The following is a 20,476-nucleotide window of genomic DNA, read 5'->3' as shown; positions in this document are numbered from 1 at the left end:
TGGTGTTAGTCCTCTGACTTTGCTCTGCTCTTTTTTTTTTTTTTTTTTAAGATGACTGGCTATTCTAGATTCTTGTATTTCTTATAAATTTTAGAACTGGCTTACCATTTCGTACAAAAAGTCTGGTGGAATTACTGTTGGGATTGTGTTGGATCTATGGATCAATTTGGGGAGAACGAGTGTCTTAACATTAGTGAGCCTTCCAGTCTGTGAATACAGCATGTATCTCCACTTCTTTAGTTTTTTTTCTGGCTTCCCACGATTTTATTTATCCGGAGTCGCTTGTCCTATTGCTCTTTTTTCTCTCATTTCCAGTTCTTGGTTCTACAGTGCATTGGAGATGAGGGGGTGTCCTATAGTGAGATTGCTGCTGGGGTTTTTGGCAGATCAGCTTATCTGTAAAAAAAGGATGAGAATGATATTTAATTCACAGAGTTTGGGGGAGCATTATATAAAATATTTAAATAGGGCCCTTAGAAATAAGGGCTCAATAAATGTTGGCTTTGTTTCGGACTGCCCTTCATGACCCAGCTCAGTTTGGACCTGGTCCATGAAGCCCCATTCCTGAAATTTCTCTTTTCCACACTCTGCTGTTTTACTTCTCTGGAGACTTTAACACTTTTGCCTTGAGTGTGTCTGATATTCCTTTTTATTGTAAGCTGTCTGTAGGATTTGGGGTTTGGTTTCCTTTAGGTGCACTGATTGCTCATTATAGAGCATCAGCTCCAAGGAACACTAAAAAAGTATCAAAAAATTAAACTGTATTTTTTCTGGGTATGATTACATCCATTATCTTATGTTTTCCATGAAGAAGTGGTAAAGTTTGGCTTTATCCTCAATTACAGGTGAGAAAACTGAGGGACTCCAAGAGGAACTTAGAACCAGCCATAAGCAATTAGGGACAGAGCCAGAACTAGAACCCAGGTTCTGGACTTGAAGAATAATAGCCACGATGCTGAAAACACACACACACACACACATACCTATGCATACGTGTGTGTGTGAGTGTGCGCATGTGTATACATACATATATATGTGTGTATATATATACACACATATAGAGAGAGAGAGAGAGAGAGAAAGCATGCTTAAAATTTCTTAAGCTCTGTAAGATGCTGGAATCATTTTCTTCAGGGCTAGCCAACGGCACAAATCCTTCATGAAAATGACATTTACATTTCATGGCTGTGCTAAGCCAGTGAATAATATCATACAGGTTTAAAAGAATCTTAAGCTGCCAAGTGAACTTTGCCTTCTCTTTTTGAAAAGCAACTCAGTGGGGTATGATATGTGGTGGCAACATTTATTGCTTGCCTGCTCTTCTTCACAAGGATAAAAATTTATAGCTGCAGAGGCTGATTGGGAGGTCCTCAGCTCTCTTGGTCCTCTGCCCCCTTGAAATGCCCTGGCTCCCCCATAGAAGAGTTCAGCCCAGCGTGAGGTCCTGCCATACACAGCCATGATGTGGGCTGATGAAGAGAGAGGAGCCACGTTATCTACCAAGCCTGTGAGTAGACGACTTTAAAAAACATACTGCTTTCCAGAAGAAAGACCCACGCTCTGAAAGTTTCATGAAGTACCTGTCGTTCACATTTAATTACTTGCTCCCAACTCCCTCTGCAAGATACTAGCATTTATGTCATATAGAGTGTGGGGTCATACTTTAGGGTTTAATGTTTGCTCACATAATAAATACTGATCTTGCTTCCTCGGGAACAAGTCTGACCAGGAGAAAATGAATGCCCCATCGCTTGACATGTTTTCTCCGATCTCTCCCCTGGGCTGCATCCTTTGATGCTAGGGGCTGGTGGGCATGAGAGTAGACTTCTTGCTTTCAGATCCATGCAGGTACATTTTACTCATCACAACAAGCACCATTTCTAGGGGGCCAAAAAAGTGTGTTGATCTTCATGATATTGTGAAACTTCATTTCTCACAGTCTCTGTCCAAATCACCTGCTTCTAAGTGCCCTCTGTGTGCTGGGTGCACACACTCTTTAGGAGCTGGATGTGCTCGAATCCCCACAAGAGCCCCTGTGGCTCCCAGTGTATCGGATGCGGTTGCGGAGCCTTAGAGAGGGCAGCTAACTCAGCCAGTGGCTGAACCAGGCTCCCGGCTCCAGCACTGTGACTCCAGAACCTGCACGTGTACTCTCTGCAATGCATTTCCTCCTACCCTGCCTCCTTCCATCCCCCCACCTCTCACTTTCTCCTTTTCCTGGGCCCTAGAAAGATGACCACTCTATCAGCTGACAGATCTTTGTCACTCTGGTGTGTAGCCCTGTGTTGAATTGTTCTCCCTTTCCTTAGCCTCGTCTTAGAATTCTTATCTTTACATCTGGCTCTGCGTCTTGTCCCCATGTCCTTACTTTACCTCAGCTGTTGCCATAAACCTACAGAGATTGTGGCATTTTTTTAAAAAAAGAGAATTTGTAAAGTTTTAACAAAGTCAGGGCTCACCCAGGTGATTTCTGCAATTGGACCCCAAATCCACAGATAATAAAGGTAGAGAAAAAATTGCGGTTGGAGTTCTAGAATGATGGGGATTCAGATACGAAGAAATATTATGGGTATGGCTCAAGTTAACTCCCTGAGCTGTTTGAAGGAGTGAGGTACTTCGGCTGTTAAGCTTTTGCACATCTGTCCATTAGGCATTCATTAAGAGACAGTGTAGCATTGTGGTTAGGAGCTGGGGTGTGAAGCCAGATCACTTGCTTCCCTGTGACCTTTGGTAACTTCAGCTAACCTCTCTGGTCCTCTGTTTCTTTATGAGAACTTTCATTCTTTATTATGAGAATAATAATGATAGCTAACTTTTAGGGTGATGGAGAGGATTAAGACAATCTGTGTAAAGTACTTAAACTAGTAGGTGATATATTGAACACCCTGAAAACGTATTATTTTTTTTAAAGATTTTATTTATTTGAGAGAGAGAGAGAGAGAGTGAGCACGAGAGGGGGGAGCGGGAGAGGGAGAAGCAGACTCCCCGCTGAGCAGGGAGCCCGATGCGGGACTCGATCCCGGGACTCCAGGATCATGACCTGAGCCGAAGGCAGTCGCCCAACCAACTGAGCCACCCAGGCGCCCAAAACATATTAATTATTATTAATATGAAGATGTCTCTTCTACACTCTAATATTCTGCCTTGGACTTTGGGACTATAATGGACAGAACATCCCTGGCATCATGGTGCTTTCAGCTTAGGTGGAGAGAAAGGGAGAAAATGATGAGTGTGCATTAGTGCACCAGAGGTACATACTGGTGATTGGGGGTGTCTAGCCGAGTCCCGAGGAAGGATTCCCGGGACGTTCAGGTTAGAACCAGAGACCTAGAAAGGATGGCAGAGGTGTTCTAGTCAAACCCCCTTTGGGACCTAGAGTGCTTAAATGATTTGTCCCCATTTATTCAGAGGATTAATGGTAGGGCCAGGCTGAAACTGGGGTCGGGCCAGAGTGTTTCACGTGGCCAAACCTCCTCCCTGAAGGTGTAAGCCAGTATGCTGAAACCTATTCATTCCCCAAATCATTCCAATCAGCAATGCTTGATGCTGGAGGCAGCTTCTCCGAACTCAGACTTCAATTGTCTCTGGCTCCTGGGAGCTCTCCTGATAGTAATCTGTGCCAAACCATCAGAATAATTATGGCCATTGTCTTATGTTTACTTCAAAGTTGTCTATCCTGGCAATGATCACCTGGCAAAGAGAGAGACTTATCCTGTTGGACGTTTGCAAATATCTAATTTGAATTTAGAAATCTGGGCAACCAATCCGATTAAAGCCTGGCTCTCACAGATCTGCCTGAGGAACGCATAGGCACTGAAATCAGTTGACTTGGAAACAGAATGGCTAGAACGTCTTTTAGGAAGTGTATGTTGGGTGGGGAGCACAGAAATTGATTGAAGAAGGCATGAGAACCTTAAAGATCTCAGATAGTTTATAGTTTATCTGTAATGGGAAAAAGACTTTACTGCCGAGATAATATCTTGGGATAAATTTAAAACCACCAGCCGTATTATGGATGTGTTGTGGATGTATGTGAATTGCAGGGAATGAAACTCTTTTCTCCGTGAATGTAATTTAACGTGGATAAGATGACGAATAAGCTATATGCAATAAGAGCCTATTTGATATAATGTGTGTAATTTTAAACTTAAAACCATCATGCTTTAGAACTGGAAGGGACCTCAGAGATCAAACGGGATTGTAGCTGGAGGAACCAAATCCCAGAGATGAGTGGCTTTGCCTCTAGTGCGAATAGAATCCAGATATTTAGACCCTTGTGTTTGGAGACTTTTTAGAACATAAGGCTTGATTGCTGCAGGATAATTTTTAGTAATTTTTTTTTTTTAACCAATAGTGGGCTTATGGCATTGCTAATCAGAGCCAAACTGATTTCATCTGGAAGGTGGACTGACTCTTCAGCCCCTTGCATACGTGGATGCTTAATAAAAATACTTTCCATGACCCCCTAATTAATACTCCATTATGTAAATTTAGGGAAATGAGAACAATATTATTTATCAAACTCTTCTTTTGTTTGCGCCATTAACGTGGCTTCTTATGATTTCTCAGCCGATTTAAAAGAATTCAGAGAAAGTCATGTATGTTTTTCTTTTCAAAGAAAAACACTGGTTGCTAGAGGGATTGAGTTTATTATAGTTTCATATCATAGAGGTTTTAATAATGCAGTCTAAGGTATTTATACATGAATTCATTAAGCCCAGATTAGTCTTATTATAATTACTCAAAAAGTAATTCAATTTAAGAGAAAACATTTTTTTTAAAGATTTTATTTATTTATATGACAGAGAGAGACAGCGAGAACAGGAACACAAGCAGGGGGAGTGGGAGAGGGAGAAGCAGGCTTCCCGCTGAGCAGGGAGCCCGATGTGGGACTCGATCCCAGGACCCTGGGATCACGACCTGAGCCGAAGGCAGATGCCTAACGACTGAGCCACCCAGGCGCCCAAGAGAAAACATTTTAAATGGATATAAAATACACTGTTAGCTGGGAAGCCATACTGTTCTACTTTATCAGCTCCATAAAGTACTAGCAGATTTGAACATAACTTTCACAGTATACAGAATGCAATCATAAAAAGTATTATTCCTAAATCTATTTTTTTATGTTCTTTCAGTAGTTAAGAGCTTTATCCCTCTGTGCTAGGAATGAGATATACTAGGGATAGCATGTCATAAAAATCTTCGGGACTTCCTAGCTTGCATCTCTTGAACTGCCTCCCCAAGTCAGGGCTGGCTGATGTGTTCCAAGCACGCGGCCCAAGATTGATGTTGGTAACACATTCCCTAGAAGGTGTAGCAGGAAGGTACTTCAGGGCTTTTAGAACAATTTTTTTTCTTACTCACAAATACTAAAAGACATTTACTAACTGCCACGTGCCTTCAAAAGTATGCCAAAGACAGGCCAAGTATTGGTCTTCATTTCTAACATGATAGAAGGTGCAGAGAGGCCAGGAGCAAGGAAAACCAGAGAACTTTCCCTAGCCTGCACCCAGAGTGAGACAGAGAAGAAAAAGCAGAAGGAGATGCGAGGCCTACCTGCGTGAAAGAAAGGGTGAGCGTTTGGCATCGAGGGCTGGAGACCGAGGAGTGTGGCCTTCTGGCTAGTGCTTGATCACCATGACTCCTGGGGCTGCCTGAGGGTACCTGGGGGAAACAAGAGGAGCGTGGACATGGGCTGTGTGGCCACACGGCTGCCTGAGCTGTCTGGCTTTGGAGACACAGGAAACTAATCACGCTCCTGGGTGGTGCCATGGAGACCACGCCAGGAGCTCTGGAGGAGCCTTCGCTCTGGCCAGGCTCCAGGAGAGCAGACTTGCACCTGGTTAGGAAGGGGCTCCACTTAAGTGGTTTGTTGTGTTCAAACTTTAACATTTATTTAATCAAGCAGCAAAACCCTTCAATTTTTTTAAAGGCAAACTCTTCATAGAACTCCACTGCACCGGGGCGCCTGGGTGGCTCAGTTGGTTAAGCGACTGACTGTCTTCGGCTCAGGTCACGATCCTGGAGTCCCGGGATCGAGTCCCGCATCGGGCTCCCTGCTCGGCGGGGAGTCTGCTTCTCCCTCTGACCCTCCCCCCTCTCATGCTCTCTGTCTCTCATTCTCTCTCTCTCAAATAAATAAATAAATAAAAATCTAAAAAAAAAAAAAAAAAAAAAGAACTCCACTGCACCTAGCAGAATGGGTCTTATTCCCGCTGTCCCTAGGCCCCCTACCTTCTTTGAGCACTAGGCCTCTGGGAGCCTGGTTTCAAACATGGATCAGAGCCCAGGGCAGGGTTGGGTGAGCCCTTTACATGGTGGCCTTGAGAGATAATGACAGGTCCAGAAGAGAGAGGCAGTCAGAAGGGCGAGTGGTGCCAAAAAGAAAGGCCGGGCCCTGGTTTTCTGGAGCATCTGGGTTTTAATCACAACCCTTTTGATACCAAGTGTTTGGAGAGAGGATGTCATTGGGTCTCTGATTAAAAATAATTCATTCATGAGGCAATATTTGAGAATGGCTTTAGAGTTTCTTAATGGCACATAGCTACGTGACAAGAAGGAATCAAAATGATCATTTTATTTTAATGGATTTTTTCCCTGATACTTTTACAGTCCTATACAAGTCACGAAGGCTTTTCAAATGGTAGGCAATCAATACATGTGTGTTGACTAATAATCCTACAATCTGTAGAAATCTTTCTGAGTACGAGTTACTGTGCATTTTTATATGCATTACCTCATTTAATCTCCACAGAAATTGATGAGGTAGCACAGAAATGAGCTATTGTTAATTTGTGTGTTGCTGATGAGAAATTCAAAGCTTGGGGAGGTTAACGTCATTTGCCCAAGGTCAGGTCACACAGCCAGATGTGGAACCGGCTCTGACTTCAAGACCTGAACTCTTCGCTATGCCGTCCTATTGCTTATTATTACAATAACATTAACTTTCACTTTTTGAACATGTGTGATAAACCAGCTACTATGTGTTCATTGCTTTACATGCATCTTGGTTGTCCCTTTGAGTTCGAAAAGAAAGTTATATTATCTCCATTTTATAAATGAAGAAACTGAGACTCCAGAGGGTTTAAATAGCTAGCCCAACATGGCTAGGATGGTGAACTAGCAAGGATTTGAACTTTTATGATTTGATGCTAAAGTCCATGTCTCTCTTCTGATTAAATTACCCAACCTGATCCTCATCATAGCCCCAGCATAGGGAAGAAGTTATCTCTCCCATCCCTGTTTTCTAGATGAGAACACAGGCTACAGGAGGTTTCCCCTGGCCAGGGGCTAGGACCCAATCTTAGGTCAAGGGATCCAGTGGCCATGATTATGTGGTAACATGGCACTGGATTGTATTTGGGAGAATAGGAGTTAGCCCAGCCCTCCTTGGGAAGCCCACCTGCCATTTCTGGACCTCGGCTTTGTCAATGTCAAGCAGAACTACTCTGGAGTGCTGGTATTAAACAAGAGAGGAGGCATTGGTGTACCCATTTTTCAACATAGAAAAGAAAGAATTCACTTCATTCACAGAGATTTACAGCAGTATGCAGACTGAGTTCTACTCTTCATATCCATGGTAAAGCTAGCTGGACTTGAAATCTGATGAGGGCGGGTAGCTCCACTGATCTTGAAACTGATTTTGGTTAATGGTGAACCAGTGTTCATTTCGGCTATTCCCTATATCCCTCCCTTTGCCCCTGGTTAGTTGGGTCCCAGTAAAATTTACAGTGCTTTACTGTAAAAGCACTTGTACTTGAAAGAGAATTTTCTTTCTGTAGCTCAAACCACAGGAGGACTCACAAGACAGCTATCTCCCCAGGTGAGACTTCTTAAATGGGAGTTAAGTGCATGCATTTTCAAGAAACTAAACTCCCCTCATATATAATTTAACCTAGAAAAGAAAGCAAAATTGAGAGAGTAGTATGATTACATTGTTTGAGACTGGTAACTTTACTTCCCCTAGTCTTACGGAAGTCAGGCACACTTTCACTGTTTGGCATATCTTTAGTGCTGTGGGGTGTGGGCTAAGTGTGATGTTGTAACAACAGGGATGGTTTCTCTAACCATAGCCATGGACTGTGGATTGAAATAGTAAATTATTCCTAGCAGACCGAATGGGCAATAAGACTGCCATCCAGTTCTCCTCATAAAATAAAGCAATAGATAAATAAAGGAGAACCAGCTCACTTAACCCACGTGGCTCTGTGCACTGCTAATTATTAACCCAGGCACAAGAGAGGGGTTCACCCAGAGTGTAGTTAAATCATTTTTAATAGAGGTAAACACTAGCCATGTGGATGAGTAGCACTCAAGAAAGTTTTTAATCAGCAACGTTTAAGAATCACCCAGCCTAATTGCCATAACTTATTAATAATAATAAGTAATCTAGTCTTTTTATGGCCCCTGTCTCTGGAGGACTCAGTGCATTAAAGATCTCTGGGGTGTGAATCTCTCAGTAGCTGTCGGGGGCGGGGAGAGGGCAAGTACCCTTGATGCTCATTCCTAATGGAAGAAACTGGACATCGAGGCTAAGAAAGACAAATAAGAGTTCCTTTTTATTTTCTTCTTCCCACATCTGAGTCACCAACTTCTGCACGGCCTTTCATTTATCTATAGGACCAGAATGGCTCCAGGGGGTGGGGGGAGGGCTGGAGAACAAGCTTTCTTTGTTCACGTGAATGATTGGGGTTGAGGGAAGTGAGTGTGAGCAGAGCTTTGTCTGAAGGAGTTTATTTCCTCCGCTGTTATCCCTTGGCCTCAACCTAACTGTGGCTGGGTGGGTGCTAGCAACTTCCAGCTCTGTGCTTGTGTGATTTCCCACTCCTGGGAGAGCAGGAAAGATGGCTCTGAGTCTTACTCTCAGAGTGAGTCTTCACAGCAGCTGATGGGAGGATGTTTGTGTAAATTATCTAACTTAACCTGCCCAACACCAAGGTGTGGGCATTGAAATATCCCCAGGTCATCAACAAGGAACTTCAAGTTCAGAGCGTGTAAGTGATCGACTACCACATGATTCCTAGTGATTGGTTAGACTGAAAGGTGAATATCACACTCAAATTTGAGGCCCTTTGGATTTTATGAGTGACAAGTCCCTGTGGTTTGGGATGATGGGCACAAACACCAGAGTACATGATGGTAAGAGTATTTCTGTGGCTAGTATCTTCTGAGGTCCAGAATTTTGGGGGAGGTAAAATGTAGCCAAACAGCACAGGATTTACCTTATTCTCACTTATATTTTGTTGTTCTGTCCATGAATCATTCGAGATTGAACCTGGATGGCTGTTTCAGTCTAGAAAAGTGGAATTTTGAAGAAGGTACCCAAGCCATTATTATATACAGCAGAGAGCTAACTAATGCCAAGAACGGAATGATTTATGCCATAGACTACAAAAGACATAAATTTAGAGTGTAAATTGCAAGATAACTCATGTGCAAAATTGTTGCAATATTTATACTAGTGTTTATTAAAATTTAGATTTGAATAAAAAGGTGCAAAATGTAAATGAAGCTGAAAAACGTTTCTTTTTTTCTTAAATCTAAAATAGCTTATACGAAAATCAAGAGAGTTTTTTGGAATAGAAGATATGAATAGTACTCTATGCAGATTTCTCTGCTAAAGCATGAAATATACAGTGAAATTGGAAGGAATAAGGTCACTAAATCCCTGCCTGAAGTTCCTCCCACCCTGCCCACCGATACTTTCCAGTGATTCAGATCAGTACTGAATTTCGAAGGAAGCGCTCCCTGTCAAAAGCCACAGAAAGGAGGGTGAGGATTCAGGACGGATGTCGAGACTGGATCCGTATTTGAGAGACTAATCTTATTTCACTGATGTTTTCAAGGTTGGAAATTTTTGTCTGTACTCATTAGAGGAGAATGATAAATCTCTAATTTGTACTTTGCTAATAATAGGGATGAGCTTGTGTGCTTCATTAAGGTTAAATGAATCTCATGTAGTCCTAGCTGAGTCTTTCATGCCATGTGTAACCTTGGGAAAAGTCTTCTACTTCTGTGGGACTCAGTGTCCTCATCTGTAAAGTGAAGGGGTTGGAGCAGATGAGCACAAAGACCCACCAGCCCTTTTTCCTTCCCTCCCGTGTGGGAGCATAGCACACCAGGCAGTGAGGACCCGCAAAGATGATTAAAACACACAACTCTTGCCCTCGGGAGCTCATGTCTATGTAACTAACTAACTATAATATGAGCTGTAATTGCAACGTGCACAAATTAGGGGCACAGGGGTAGAAACAGTGACTTCTCTCTGTGGGGATAGGCTCTGAGAAACTTCGCAGCGGCTGTGTCATTTGAAGGCTGAGGAGGAGGGCTCCCTTGGGTGTGCAGGCTGGTCAGAGGGTGGGTGGTTCTGACGGCATGTTCCAGGCGGCAAATTCGTGTGGCAGTGGTGATGGGTATTAAAGAGGGCATGTTCTTCATGGAGCACTGGGTGTTATGCACAAACAATGAATCATGGAACACTACATCAAAAACTAATGATGTAATGTATGGTGATTAACATAACAATAAAAAAATTAAAAAAAAAATTCGGTGGCAGGTATATTTAGGAAGCTGCACGTGGTCCTTCTCACAGTCTCCAGAGAGTATGGAGGCATGGAGGGGGAGAGTGCCATCCACACACTGCTGGTCAAAACCTGTACCAATAATGAGTGATTGAGGTTAGGAAGTAATACATCGAGTATATATATATATATATATATATATATATATATATATATATATACACACACACACACACACACACACATTAGGGCAGAGTTGAAGTTGTCCTGTAACGGCATCACTCTGTCCATTTACATCCCAGTTAGCTTTCGTGGATGTGAGCGAGAGGGTGGTGTTTTAGCCAGCTCCCTGGGCATCGTGAGCCTGCAGCCTGTCATACCTGAGCCACAGTCTGGGTGTGCCCTTGGGAGCATATGTATGGCATATGAATGACACCCCTCGCGAGGGTCACGTCTGTGCCACTGGAATGAAAACTGTTCCCACAGGGATTCTGTCCTTGCAGGCTGTTTAATCCACCAGGTGTGTATTTCATCTTTGAAAGGTGCGTGTGCACCTTTCCTGGGCTCTCCACTCTCTGTGACCTCGTAGGAGCTGATGTTGTAGCTGACGACTGGCAGCAAATTTGATGTCGACGATACAGTTCTTGTTTAGTTTTTAATATGAAAATAAAGTTTTAAAATTCAGATTATAGATGAAAAGCATGGCCATTGTTAAAAAATTAAAGTAATACAGAAAGGCCTACCTAAGATTTAAAGAAGTGACCCCACATTCCATCACTGAAGACAAACATTTCCGTGACTGTCTTTCTTCATGGAGATATATGCATCGGTATGTGCACATAAGTGGGCTCAGGATACATGTTTCATGTTACTGTCTGATTTTTTTCATTCAAAAGTAATCAAAGTCTTCATTTGAAACGGGGGCACTGTAACCCATCGTGTGGGATAAATTATTTGTGGTTTGATTTCCTGTAGACAAAACAAGCAATATCCGTTCTTTCACCATTATACACAATGCTGCGATGAACATCCTTGTTAGACTTATTTGGTGCCTTTAGTTATTTCTGTAGATTAAATTCCTGGAAGTGGTACTATTAGGTCAAGGACTGTATGTTTAACATTTCCTTACATCTTGTCAAGCTGTCTTTCAGAAGTTTCGTACCGATGTACAGCCCCATTAACAGGGCGGGAACTGGTTCATGTCTCGGAGGGGCTGTCTGTGTTCCTACCAGCAATATCTTCCATCTTCAAGTTATTGAGTGAGAAATAGGAGCAGTCAAGAGTACTTTGGGGTGACTGGGAGGCAGTAGAAGCAGGATGAGCCTGAATGCACAGGAGAGATGTCAAAAAGGACCTGGTGTATGCACATCTGTTCACCAAAAGATATGGACGAACACACTCATCGCAATTCCCAATTGTCAAACATTGAAAACACTCCAAATGTCCATCAAGATTACAAGGGGAAAATAAATTACAGTATAATCACACAGTGGAATACTATATGGGAAAGAGAATGAATGACCTGCTAGTACATGCTACACAGGCATGGATGACTCCCACAAACACTGTGCACAAAAAAAAAAAAAAAAAAAGGCAGACAGAAAAATACATACCATATGAGTCCATTTATATTAAGTTTAAAAGCAGGAAAAAGTGAATGTAGGGTGTTAGAAGTCATGCTGGTGATTACCCTTAGAGGGATATTAGTGACTGCTTGTTCATTTATACCATTTATACCTTATACCTAGATGTATATTTCCCAGTGCTGGACAGAGTGCTTGGCATATGGCCTCCCCAATATTTGTTGGAAAAAAATTAATATTTTTTCACCTTTTAACAGGCTTTGACCTAGGATTAATATGAAGACATGGTGTTATTAGTTGTGCGTTATGATGCGGAAAATTCATACAAATGTTTTTTTTTCGGTGATTTAAATATGGAAGGAACCTTAGTATATTTGTAGACCCTTCCTCCGTTTATTCTCCTGTGTGATGTTGTTTCCTTTGTGTTATTTATAAACCAGCCAGACACTTAGTGGTGGGTGAGGAGATGGGTTTTGGAATCAGACATTCGGGTTCAATGCCGAGCCCATTGCTTACTCCTCTGTGGCCTTGGATGAGTGACCTAATCTTCTCCAATATCACTTTCCTTAGTCTGTTTAGTAAGGATGAGAATACAACCTACTCTCTAGGGTCATTGTGAAAAATAATAATATTAATATTAATAATAACCACCAAATTATGTTTGTTACATGCCGGACACTGATCTAAGCTCTTAAAACATAAGACATAATTTGTTTGATCTTTCCAGTACTTCTATTTGTGGTTCAGGAAATGTAAGCCACAGCATTAGTAAGTGTTGAGCCAGGATTTAAATCCAGGAATTCCATTCCAGAGCCAGAGCTCTTAACCACTACCTCTGAGTTAAAGGAAATATTGCACCAAGAGTGCTCAGCAAAGTCAGCATCTGTTAGCTGTGAAGATCATCATTGTCATTCTCAGCATTATTAATATTTTTTTTCTCCTCTCTCTCTCCCTGCTCTCCTCCCTTGTTTCTCCGCCCTCCTGGCAGATATGTTCCAGCAAGGTAAGTTCGCTGTCTCCGGCCTGCTTCTGCACTGGCTCTGCTCTTTTGGGAATGAGGGTATTGTCTGTGTGCAGAGGGTTATGGAGCTTTGCATTCTCTGTGGACTCATCACTGGGGCTTTAGTAGACACCACGGGGACAATAGCCTGAGGTGGCCAAAAGTGCCGTTGGCCTCTCTGGGCCTCTGCCATCCAGCCTCTGCCTCTGGACCATGCTTGGAGGTAGGCTGTGGACTGGACAGTTTGGGCAGGTACACTGGAGAGAGTCATGGCTGGGTCCCCATCAGGGCACAGGCATGCTTGGGACTCGTGGGATGGGTGAGGAGCAGGTGTCTGTGGGGTGGGGGTTCAGCTGGAAGACCCCTGTCCCTCGGGGCTCCTGTATCAGGGCCAGCTGCTGCTGGGGCAGGGCTCTGTATGCCGGCTCCACGTGGGGGTGTCTTTTCTCTGCCTAACAAACATGTCGCTGTCCCGAGAAGAGGTGTAGACAAGACCATGGCATGATACCTTCAACCCAGGTGTCCCTGGCAACCCCTCCAGCTGAGCCTGGGACAGAGATGGAGCCCGGAGAGGGCATGCAGTGTCTGACCTATTTTGCCCGCCAAGGTCATGCGTTCTGGGGAGCTGGAGATGAAAAGTTGAACTGCGTCTTCCCGTGTGCGTTTCCGTCCTGACCAAGGATGCACAGCTAGCGCCTGTGCTCTGGGATGCAGAGGGAGACTCGTGCGCATGGCCTTGTTGAACCTGCCAGACACACGTGACCGGGGTGCTGCCTCTCCCCCCCCCCCTTTTTTTTTTTATAAAATCACAGTCTGCAACCACCGGGTAGCATCGGCAGCGCATATCTATATTCAAGCCGGGAAATACGTTCGTGGCACACAGGTTTGCTATGTCTCTCTTGAATCCAAGGCTGGCTTAGAAGGAAAGACACCGGTTTAAAAATACATCTCGGCATCCCGTAAATAGCTGCCGAGAGATAATCTCACAGGCTTGATATTTTCACGATTATTTTAGCCCAAACCTGCAGCGTGTGTTGTGGAGAACGTCTGTCTGCTCTCTCTGATAGAAGTGCAGTTGTGGGTAACAATGAGGGGACTGTTGTGTTTGTCTTTTAAGAGTCTGGAGTCATAGACCTACTTTTATAAATAATTCATAAATCCCAACAAGCTATAAGTAATAAGTTCCATTTGGCTAGAGACTCAGAGATGAGCAAAATTGAAAAGGTGCTGTGACTGTTGATGTAGTTAAAGCCTCGCTATTAGGGCCCCCTTGCTCCGTGTGTTTTCTTCCTTGACAAATTGGGGGTTCATGGCAACACTCTGGGAGGAGAAGAGGGTTGTTTTTTTGTTTTTGTTTTTGTTTTTTGCATGAACTAGAATACAAGCACCACCCAAAGCTGCATCACATTCTTCCTTTTGAGACACAAAACGCTTGAGTTTGGGAAGTCTTTCTGGAGCACGAGTGCCACGGCCCCGGGAGAACGGGGAGAGAAAAGGCTTCTAACGGATCTGGTTTTTCTTCAAACGATCGTGAGCATTCATGGCTGTCAGGGTTGGTATAAAAAATGGCTTATTCGGCTCCCTATGTCAAGTTTGCCTCCTTTTGTTATCCGTCATGCCACTTGATTGATGGGATTTGCCTGTCAGTAACAATGATATGCAGAGCAAAAGTTATAATCATCTGCAAATCACCGGCTATCGGGACTGGAGAGCATCTTCCAGAGACAGAAGCTGCTAGCTGCCCGTCGCCCTGCGTGATGGTGGGCCGCAGCTTCCGTGTACCATATTACTGGGATTTCAAATGAAGAGAGCTGAACTGGCTTTTGGGATTTACATGGCGCTGGCCTTCTAGGGCCATTTCATAAGGACGCACATTCTCTGAGATGGGAGCCAAGAACCTGCCAGGTGGTGCTCCATCCTTACCTTTGCTTCTGGCCATTCTGCCAAAGACATGAATGCCCAGTAAAATGAGACAGTTCAGATGTGTTGGGGATGGTACTGGTCACATCAGACCAAGACAAAAGGTTCTGTGTCTTACAGATAGTCCAAAACGTGACTCCACCGTGTCTTCTGTGGTCGAAACTCTGTTCCAGAATTGTGTCGTTACTTTGAAACACGGGGGGCCATGGATGGTGCTAGAAATAAGCAACCAGAAAACTCTGTGGTTTCAGATGAACAGAAGCCACGGGGTGGAAACTGAGGTCCATCCATCCCCACACACGTTGCGGGAACTCCGAGCGGCTGGGGCTGCCCGACCCCGCCGTGGGCATCCGGGCCCTGCCTGCTTTGGCTTTGCCCCAGGGAGCCATGGGCACTTGCGGGAGACGCTGCTTTCTCGGTGCGTGCTTCTGGCGGTGAGTGAGCAGGACCGCCTGCCCAGAGGAGTGCCTGCCTGCGTGTTTGGGCCACCGGGCACCACGGCAGGCAGAAGAGGGAGGTAGCCTCGCAAGCTGACAACATCAGACATTCTCAGAGGAAACCACGGTTATTTCCCCTGGATTGCATTATCTTTTATTTCACTACAGATCAATCTTGTTAGAGGTGACAGCGCAGCAGCTACTGCTGGGCCTTTCTTGGCTGTGTCCGTGGTATGTGCATGTGGCAACGTGTTTCTGCCCTGCACCTGTGCCCTTCTTTCATCTGCAAAGGCCGCTTGCTGGGGCGGTTAGACCACACAGGGCGTGAGGGCTATCGAGGACCAGTGGGCCCGCAGCTGGGCCTTCTGTGTATCCGAGTTCCAGGGCCGTGGGGCCACCTTTTCAAGGAGCCTTAATTGACCCACGTTCTCTGTTGTCCACAGAGCTCATGCGCCACTGGATGGCTCTCAGCAAGGCCGAAGTGCCATAGAGCTGCTCTTCACAACATCAAATGCGGTTGAAAATGCTGTATGTGCACACGTGTCTGGAATCTCGAGTTTTAGAGCACTTTTATGTCCATCGTTTAATAATGAAGTCAGGACCACACGCACACATACACACACACGCGCCTCATTTGAAGTTACTGAAGCACCTTTTGAATACTTATCCATAGGCTTCACCTTGATTCTGAAATCGAACGGAACCTGAGTGAGCGGCTTGGAAATCAGAGTACTGCCACTCAGCAGCGTGTTTGAAAGCGTAAGTGGGCACAGTATAAAGACTTCACCATTGAGTTAATTCTGTGCTCTGTGTTGTGAACTGAAGTCCCTGATAGACTCGGAGCCCGAGGAGGCGTAGCCTTTCCTCTCGCTCCGTTCTCGCCTGGAGCTGGGGTCCTGCTATTAAAGAGATTTTTCTTTCGGCTCAAGTAATTGTTGATAGCTCTCAAACATAGTGCAGTTGTTTATTTTGCAGCCGGCAAATATGTGCCAGGCACTTTCTAGGCCTTGAGGAAACGAGGACGGGCAAGACAGCAAGGGCTCAGTGCTCGTGGAACTTACGGTCTAGCTTGGCAGAACACTGGTGCCAAGCATGCCAATAAAATAGTCAAGGCAAATTCCAAGGGACGCGTGCAGTGAAGAAAAGGTCACAGGATGGTGTGCCAGTGGCTAGGAGGGCCATTTTAGATGGGATGGAGAGAGGATGCCAAGAAGGACCAGCTATTGGGGGATGTGGAGGAACCCCAACAGGCAAGAACACCCCAATATTGCAGGATCAGAAGGAAACTGGTGGGGGGGGAGCTCGCAAGAGAGGGAGAGCATTGTGTGAGATGAAGTAATGAGAAGAGGGTAGGAGTGTCGTCTGGAGACCAGAGGAAGGGAAGTCAGCAGTGGGTTTTAAGCAAAAGAGTGGCGTGGTCTGTTTACATGAAAAATCGCCACGTTGGTTGCTGTGAAAATGCGTAAGAACAATGTGTGAGAAGTTAAAGCCAGGACCCGGGCTGAGTGCTGTGCGGGCTCAGGCTGGGCTGAGATGGGGACCTGCCCCCAGGCCCTAAGCACTCCCCTTAGTGGGTCTCTGCAGCCCCATTTCTGGCCGGCTTGGCTCCACTGAGTGTCCGACTTTCTGCTCACTTTACCCGTGGCGAGTATTATGCCCATAACTTACACCTCCTCTCCTTAAGGCTGGCAAATTGTGCTCATCAAGGGCATCATTAAAATACTCCTATACTTATCTTTAGATTTTAAAGAGCCACTTCTCTCCAATATACATATATATGTATATCATATGTATTACATATTAATATATACATTAAATGCTCAGGAGAGCTCAGTTGGCTCCCAGCAGGGTAGGTCAGTTGCTTTGTCCTATAGCCTCAGTTTTCCCATCTGTAAAATGAGAAAGTTGGGAAGGTTCCTGACCCAACTTGGCTTCCTGGTGATGCTCTATCTTGATGAGTTTTAATTGGATTTGAGTTAATAGAGTCCAGAAATAGCCCATACTACAGGTTATGACCATTGTCTAAAGAACTTGGGTGAAAGTAGAGCCTTCCCTAGTGGCTGGGAATTAAGGTTAAAAGAATTGTGGTTTCAGAAGTGTAACCTACTCACAAGCCCATTTTGAAGCATTAGCTTCGGAATTCACAATGGATGGCATTGCTTTTACTAATTTGAAGAGAGCAATAAATCATAGTTTGGTTTCTGGCAGCCCAGCCAAGCCTGGTAATCGTTGGGGTGGGCTTGTGGTGACAGGGACCACTGCCATTTATAATGTGTTTGACTTGAGCTCTTTTGCATATTTCAAACTGTTGGTCAAACTGCTGAGGCTGGATCTTAGGTTTTCAAAACCACTTCAGAACAATCCATCTGTTATAAAGCTCTGACCCTTTAGCCATGAATTATGGTTCCCTTGGTGATGTTATACATCATGAAATATTGTTTTCTTTATGAGTGTGGGATTTTGGCGAATAAATTAAATCTATTGTTACCATTTCCAGTTAAAAATTCCAAGTTGTCATATGATGTTAATGAGTGAATGAGAAAAATTCATTAACATTTTTATGGTGGAAAGTGGTTGGTTCCCTGGTCACACTTCCCATATGCTAATATTTACTATGTATATATATTATTCTCCATTCTGTCGAGGATTGGTAGAATATTCTGAGTTATGTAGGAAATGCATCCATCTTTCCAGCACAAACTGACCAAAGTTACCATTTAATTGTACCTAGATTCATTGTGTGTGTGTGTATGTGTGTGTGTGGTGTATGAGGAAAAGGATAACCATATTTAAATAATGGCATTCTCTGAGATGCTTTATGACATTCTGTGTGGGCTGTGTAGGGTGGCCTGCTCCCTGCCAGGTGACCTTGAAATAGGTCTGTCTTCGTAGCAGATTCATCTTGTGCCCATTCCAATCCCAGGGCATGAGTTTGGGGTGAGGCTTTAGAGCCTCTCCTCCCAGTAACTTGCGTTTCAAAATTGCCAGATCAGTAAAGGGAAACTCTTAGATTCTTCTGTTGAGGTGGTTTCTAATAAGTTAAAATTTTTATTTTACTGATGAGGGTAGTAGTAATAGTAATTATGCCACATTTGTGTACCTCCTATATCCCAGGCATTGGAACAGGTACTTCGCATACATTTTCTCATAGAACTTGCCATATAAAGTATAAAAATCCCACTTTACAGAGGAGAAAACTGAGGCACAGAGTGGAATTGAACCCTAGTGACAGTTATGAACTAGTGAGTGGTAGAGCCATTTTTTTTAATTTTTTATTGTTATATTAATCACCATACATTACATCATTAGTTTTTGATGTAGTGTTCATGATTCATTGTTCGTGCATAACACCCAGTGCTCCATGCAGAACATGCCCTCTTTAATACCCATCACCAGGCTAACCCATCCTCCCACCCCCTCCCCTCTAGAACCCTCAGTTTGTTTTTCAGAGACAATAGTCTCTCATGGTTCGTTTCCCCCTCCGATTTCCTCCCCTTCATTCTTCCCCTCCTGCTATCTTCTTCTTTTTCTTTTTTTTTTCTTAACATATATTACATTATTTGTTTCAGAGGTACAGATCTGTGATTTAACAGTCTTGCACACTTCACAGCACTCACCATAGCACATACCCTCCCCAGTGTCTATCACCCAGCCACCCCATCCCTCCCACCCCACGCCCCACTCTAGCAACCCTCAGTTTGTTTCCTGAGATTAAGAATTCCTCATATCAGTGAGGTCATATGATACATGTCTTTCTCTGATTGACTTATTTCGCTCAGCATAACACCCTCCAGTTCCATCCACATCGTTGCAAATGGCAAGATCTCATTCCTTTTGATGGCTGCACAATATTCCATTGTGTGTGTATATATATATATATATATATACACCACATCTTCTTTATCCATTCCTCTGTCGATGGACATCTTGGCTCTTTCCAGTTTGGCTATTCTGGACATTGCTGCTATAAACATCGGGGTGCATGTACCCCTTTGGATCCCTACATTTGTATCTTTGGGGTAAATACCCAGTAGTGCAATTGCTGGATCGTATGGTAGCTCTCTTTTCAACTTTTTGAGGAACCTCCATACTGTTTTCCAGAGGGCTGCACCAGCTTGCATTCCCACCAACAGTGTAGGAGGGTTCCCCTTTCTCTGCATCCCCGCCAACATCTGTCGTTTCCTGACTTGTTCATTTTAGCCATTCTGACTGGTGTGAGGTGGTATCTCATTGAGGTTTTCATTTGGATATCCCTGATGCCAAGCGATGTTGAGCACTTTTTCATGTGTCTTTTGGCCATTTGGATGTCCTCTTTGGAAAAATGTCTGTTCATGTCTTCTGCCCATTTCTTGATTGGATTATTTGTTCTTTGGGTGTTGAGTTTGATAAGTTCTTTATAGATTTTGGATACTAGCCCTTTATCTGATATGTCATTTGCAAATATCTTCTCCCATTCTGCCGGTTCTCTTTGGGTTTTGTTGACTGTTTCTTTTGCTGTGCAAAAGCTTTTTATCTTGATGAAGTCCCAAAAGTTCATTTTTGCCCTTGCTTCCCTTGCCTTTGGCGATGATTCTAGGAAGAAGTTGCTGCGGCTGAGGTCAAAGAGGTTGCTGCCTGTGTTCTCCTTTAGGATTTCGATGGACTCCTGTGTCACATTTAGGTCTTTCAACCATTTGGAGTCTATTTTTGTGTGTGGTGTAAGGAAATGGTCCAGTTTCATTCTTCTGCATGTGGCTGTCCAGTTTTCCCAACAACATTTGTTGAAGAGATTGTCTTTTTTCCATTGGACATTCCTTCCTGCTTTGTCAAAGATTAGTTGACCATAGAGTTGAGGGTCCATTTCTGGGCTCTCTATTTTGTTCCATTGATCTATGTGTCTGTTTTTATGCCAGTACCATACTGTCTTGATGATGACAGCTTTATAATAGAGCTGGAAGTCCGGAATTGTGATGCCGCCGGCTTTGCTTTTCTTTTTCAACATCCCTCTGGCTATTCGGGGTCTTTTCTGGTTCCATA

General features: G+C 43.9%; 1 protein-coding gene across 3 annotated transcripts in view; it reads left to right on the top strand.

Annotated features, from left to right (window-relative positions):
- GFRA1 (GDNF family receptor alpha 1) overlaps positions 1-20,476 on the top strand; it is a 218,094-nt gene that overhangs the window by 54,489 nt on the left and 143,129 nt on the right. For 2 of the 3 annotated variants that reach the window (XM_045878926.3, XM_045878925.3), the window contains exon 5: positions 13,092-13,106. The exons of the other annotated variant lie outside the window; for it this stretch is intronic. In XM_045878926.3, coding sequence (XP_045734882.1) covers positions 13,092-13,106 — 15 coding nt within the window. The remainder of the gene's footprint in view (positions 1-13,091; positions 13,107-20,476) is intronic. 3 annotated transcript variants of the gene reach the window in all.

Source organism: Mirounga angustirostris, unplaced genomic scaffold, assembly GCF_029215605.1.
Source record: "Mirounga angustirostris isolate CCGP_5_RB_7025 unplaced genomic scaffold, mMirAng1.0.hap1 SCAF_6, whole genome shotgun sequence".
Classification (NCBI taxonomy): domain Eukaryota; kingdom Metazoa; phylum Chordata; class Mammalia; order Carnivora; family Phocidae; genus Mirounga; species Mirounga angustirostris.
Note: the sequence above shows the minus strand (reverse complement) of the source record. Positions and strands in the feature narration are given on the sequence as shown.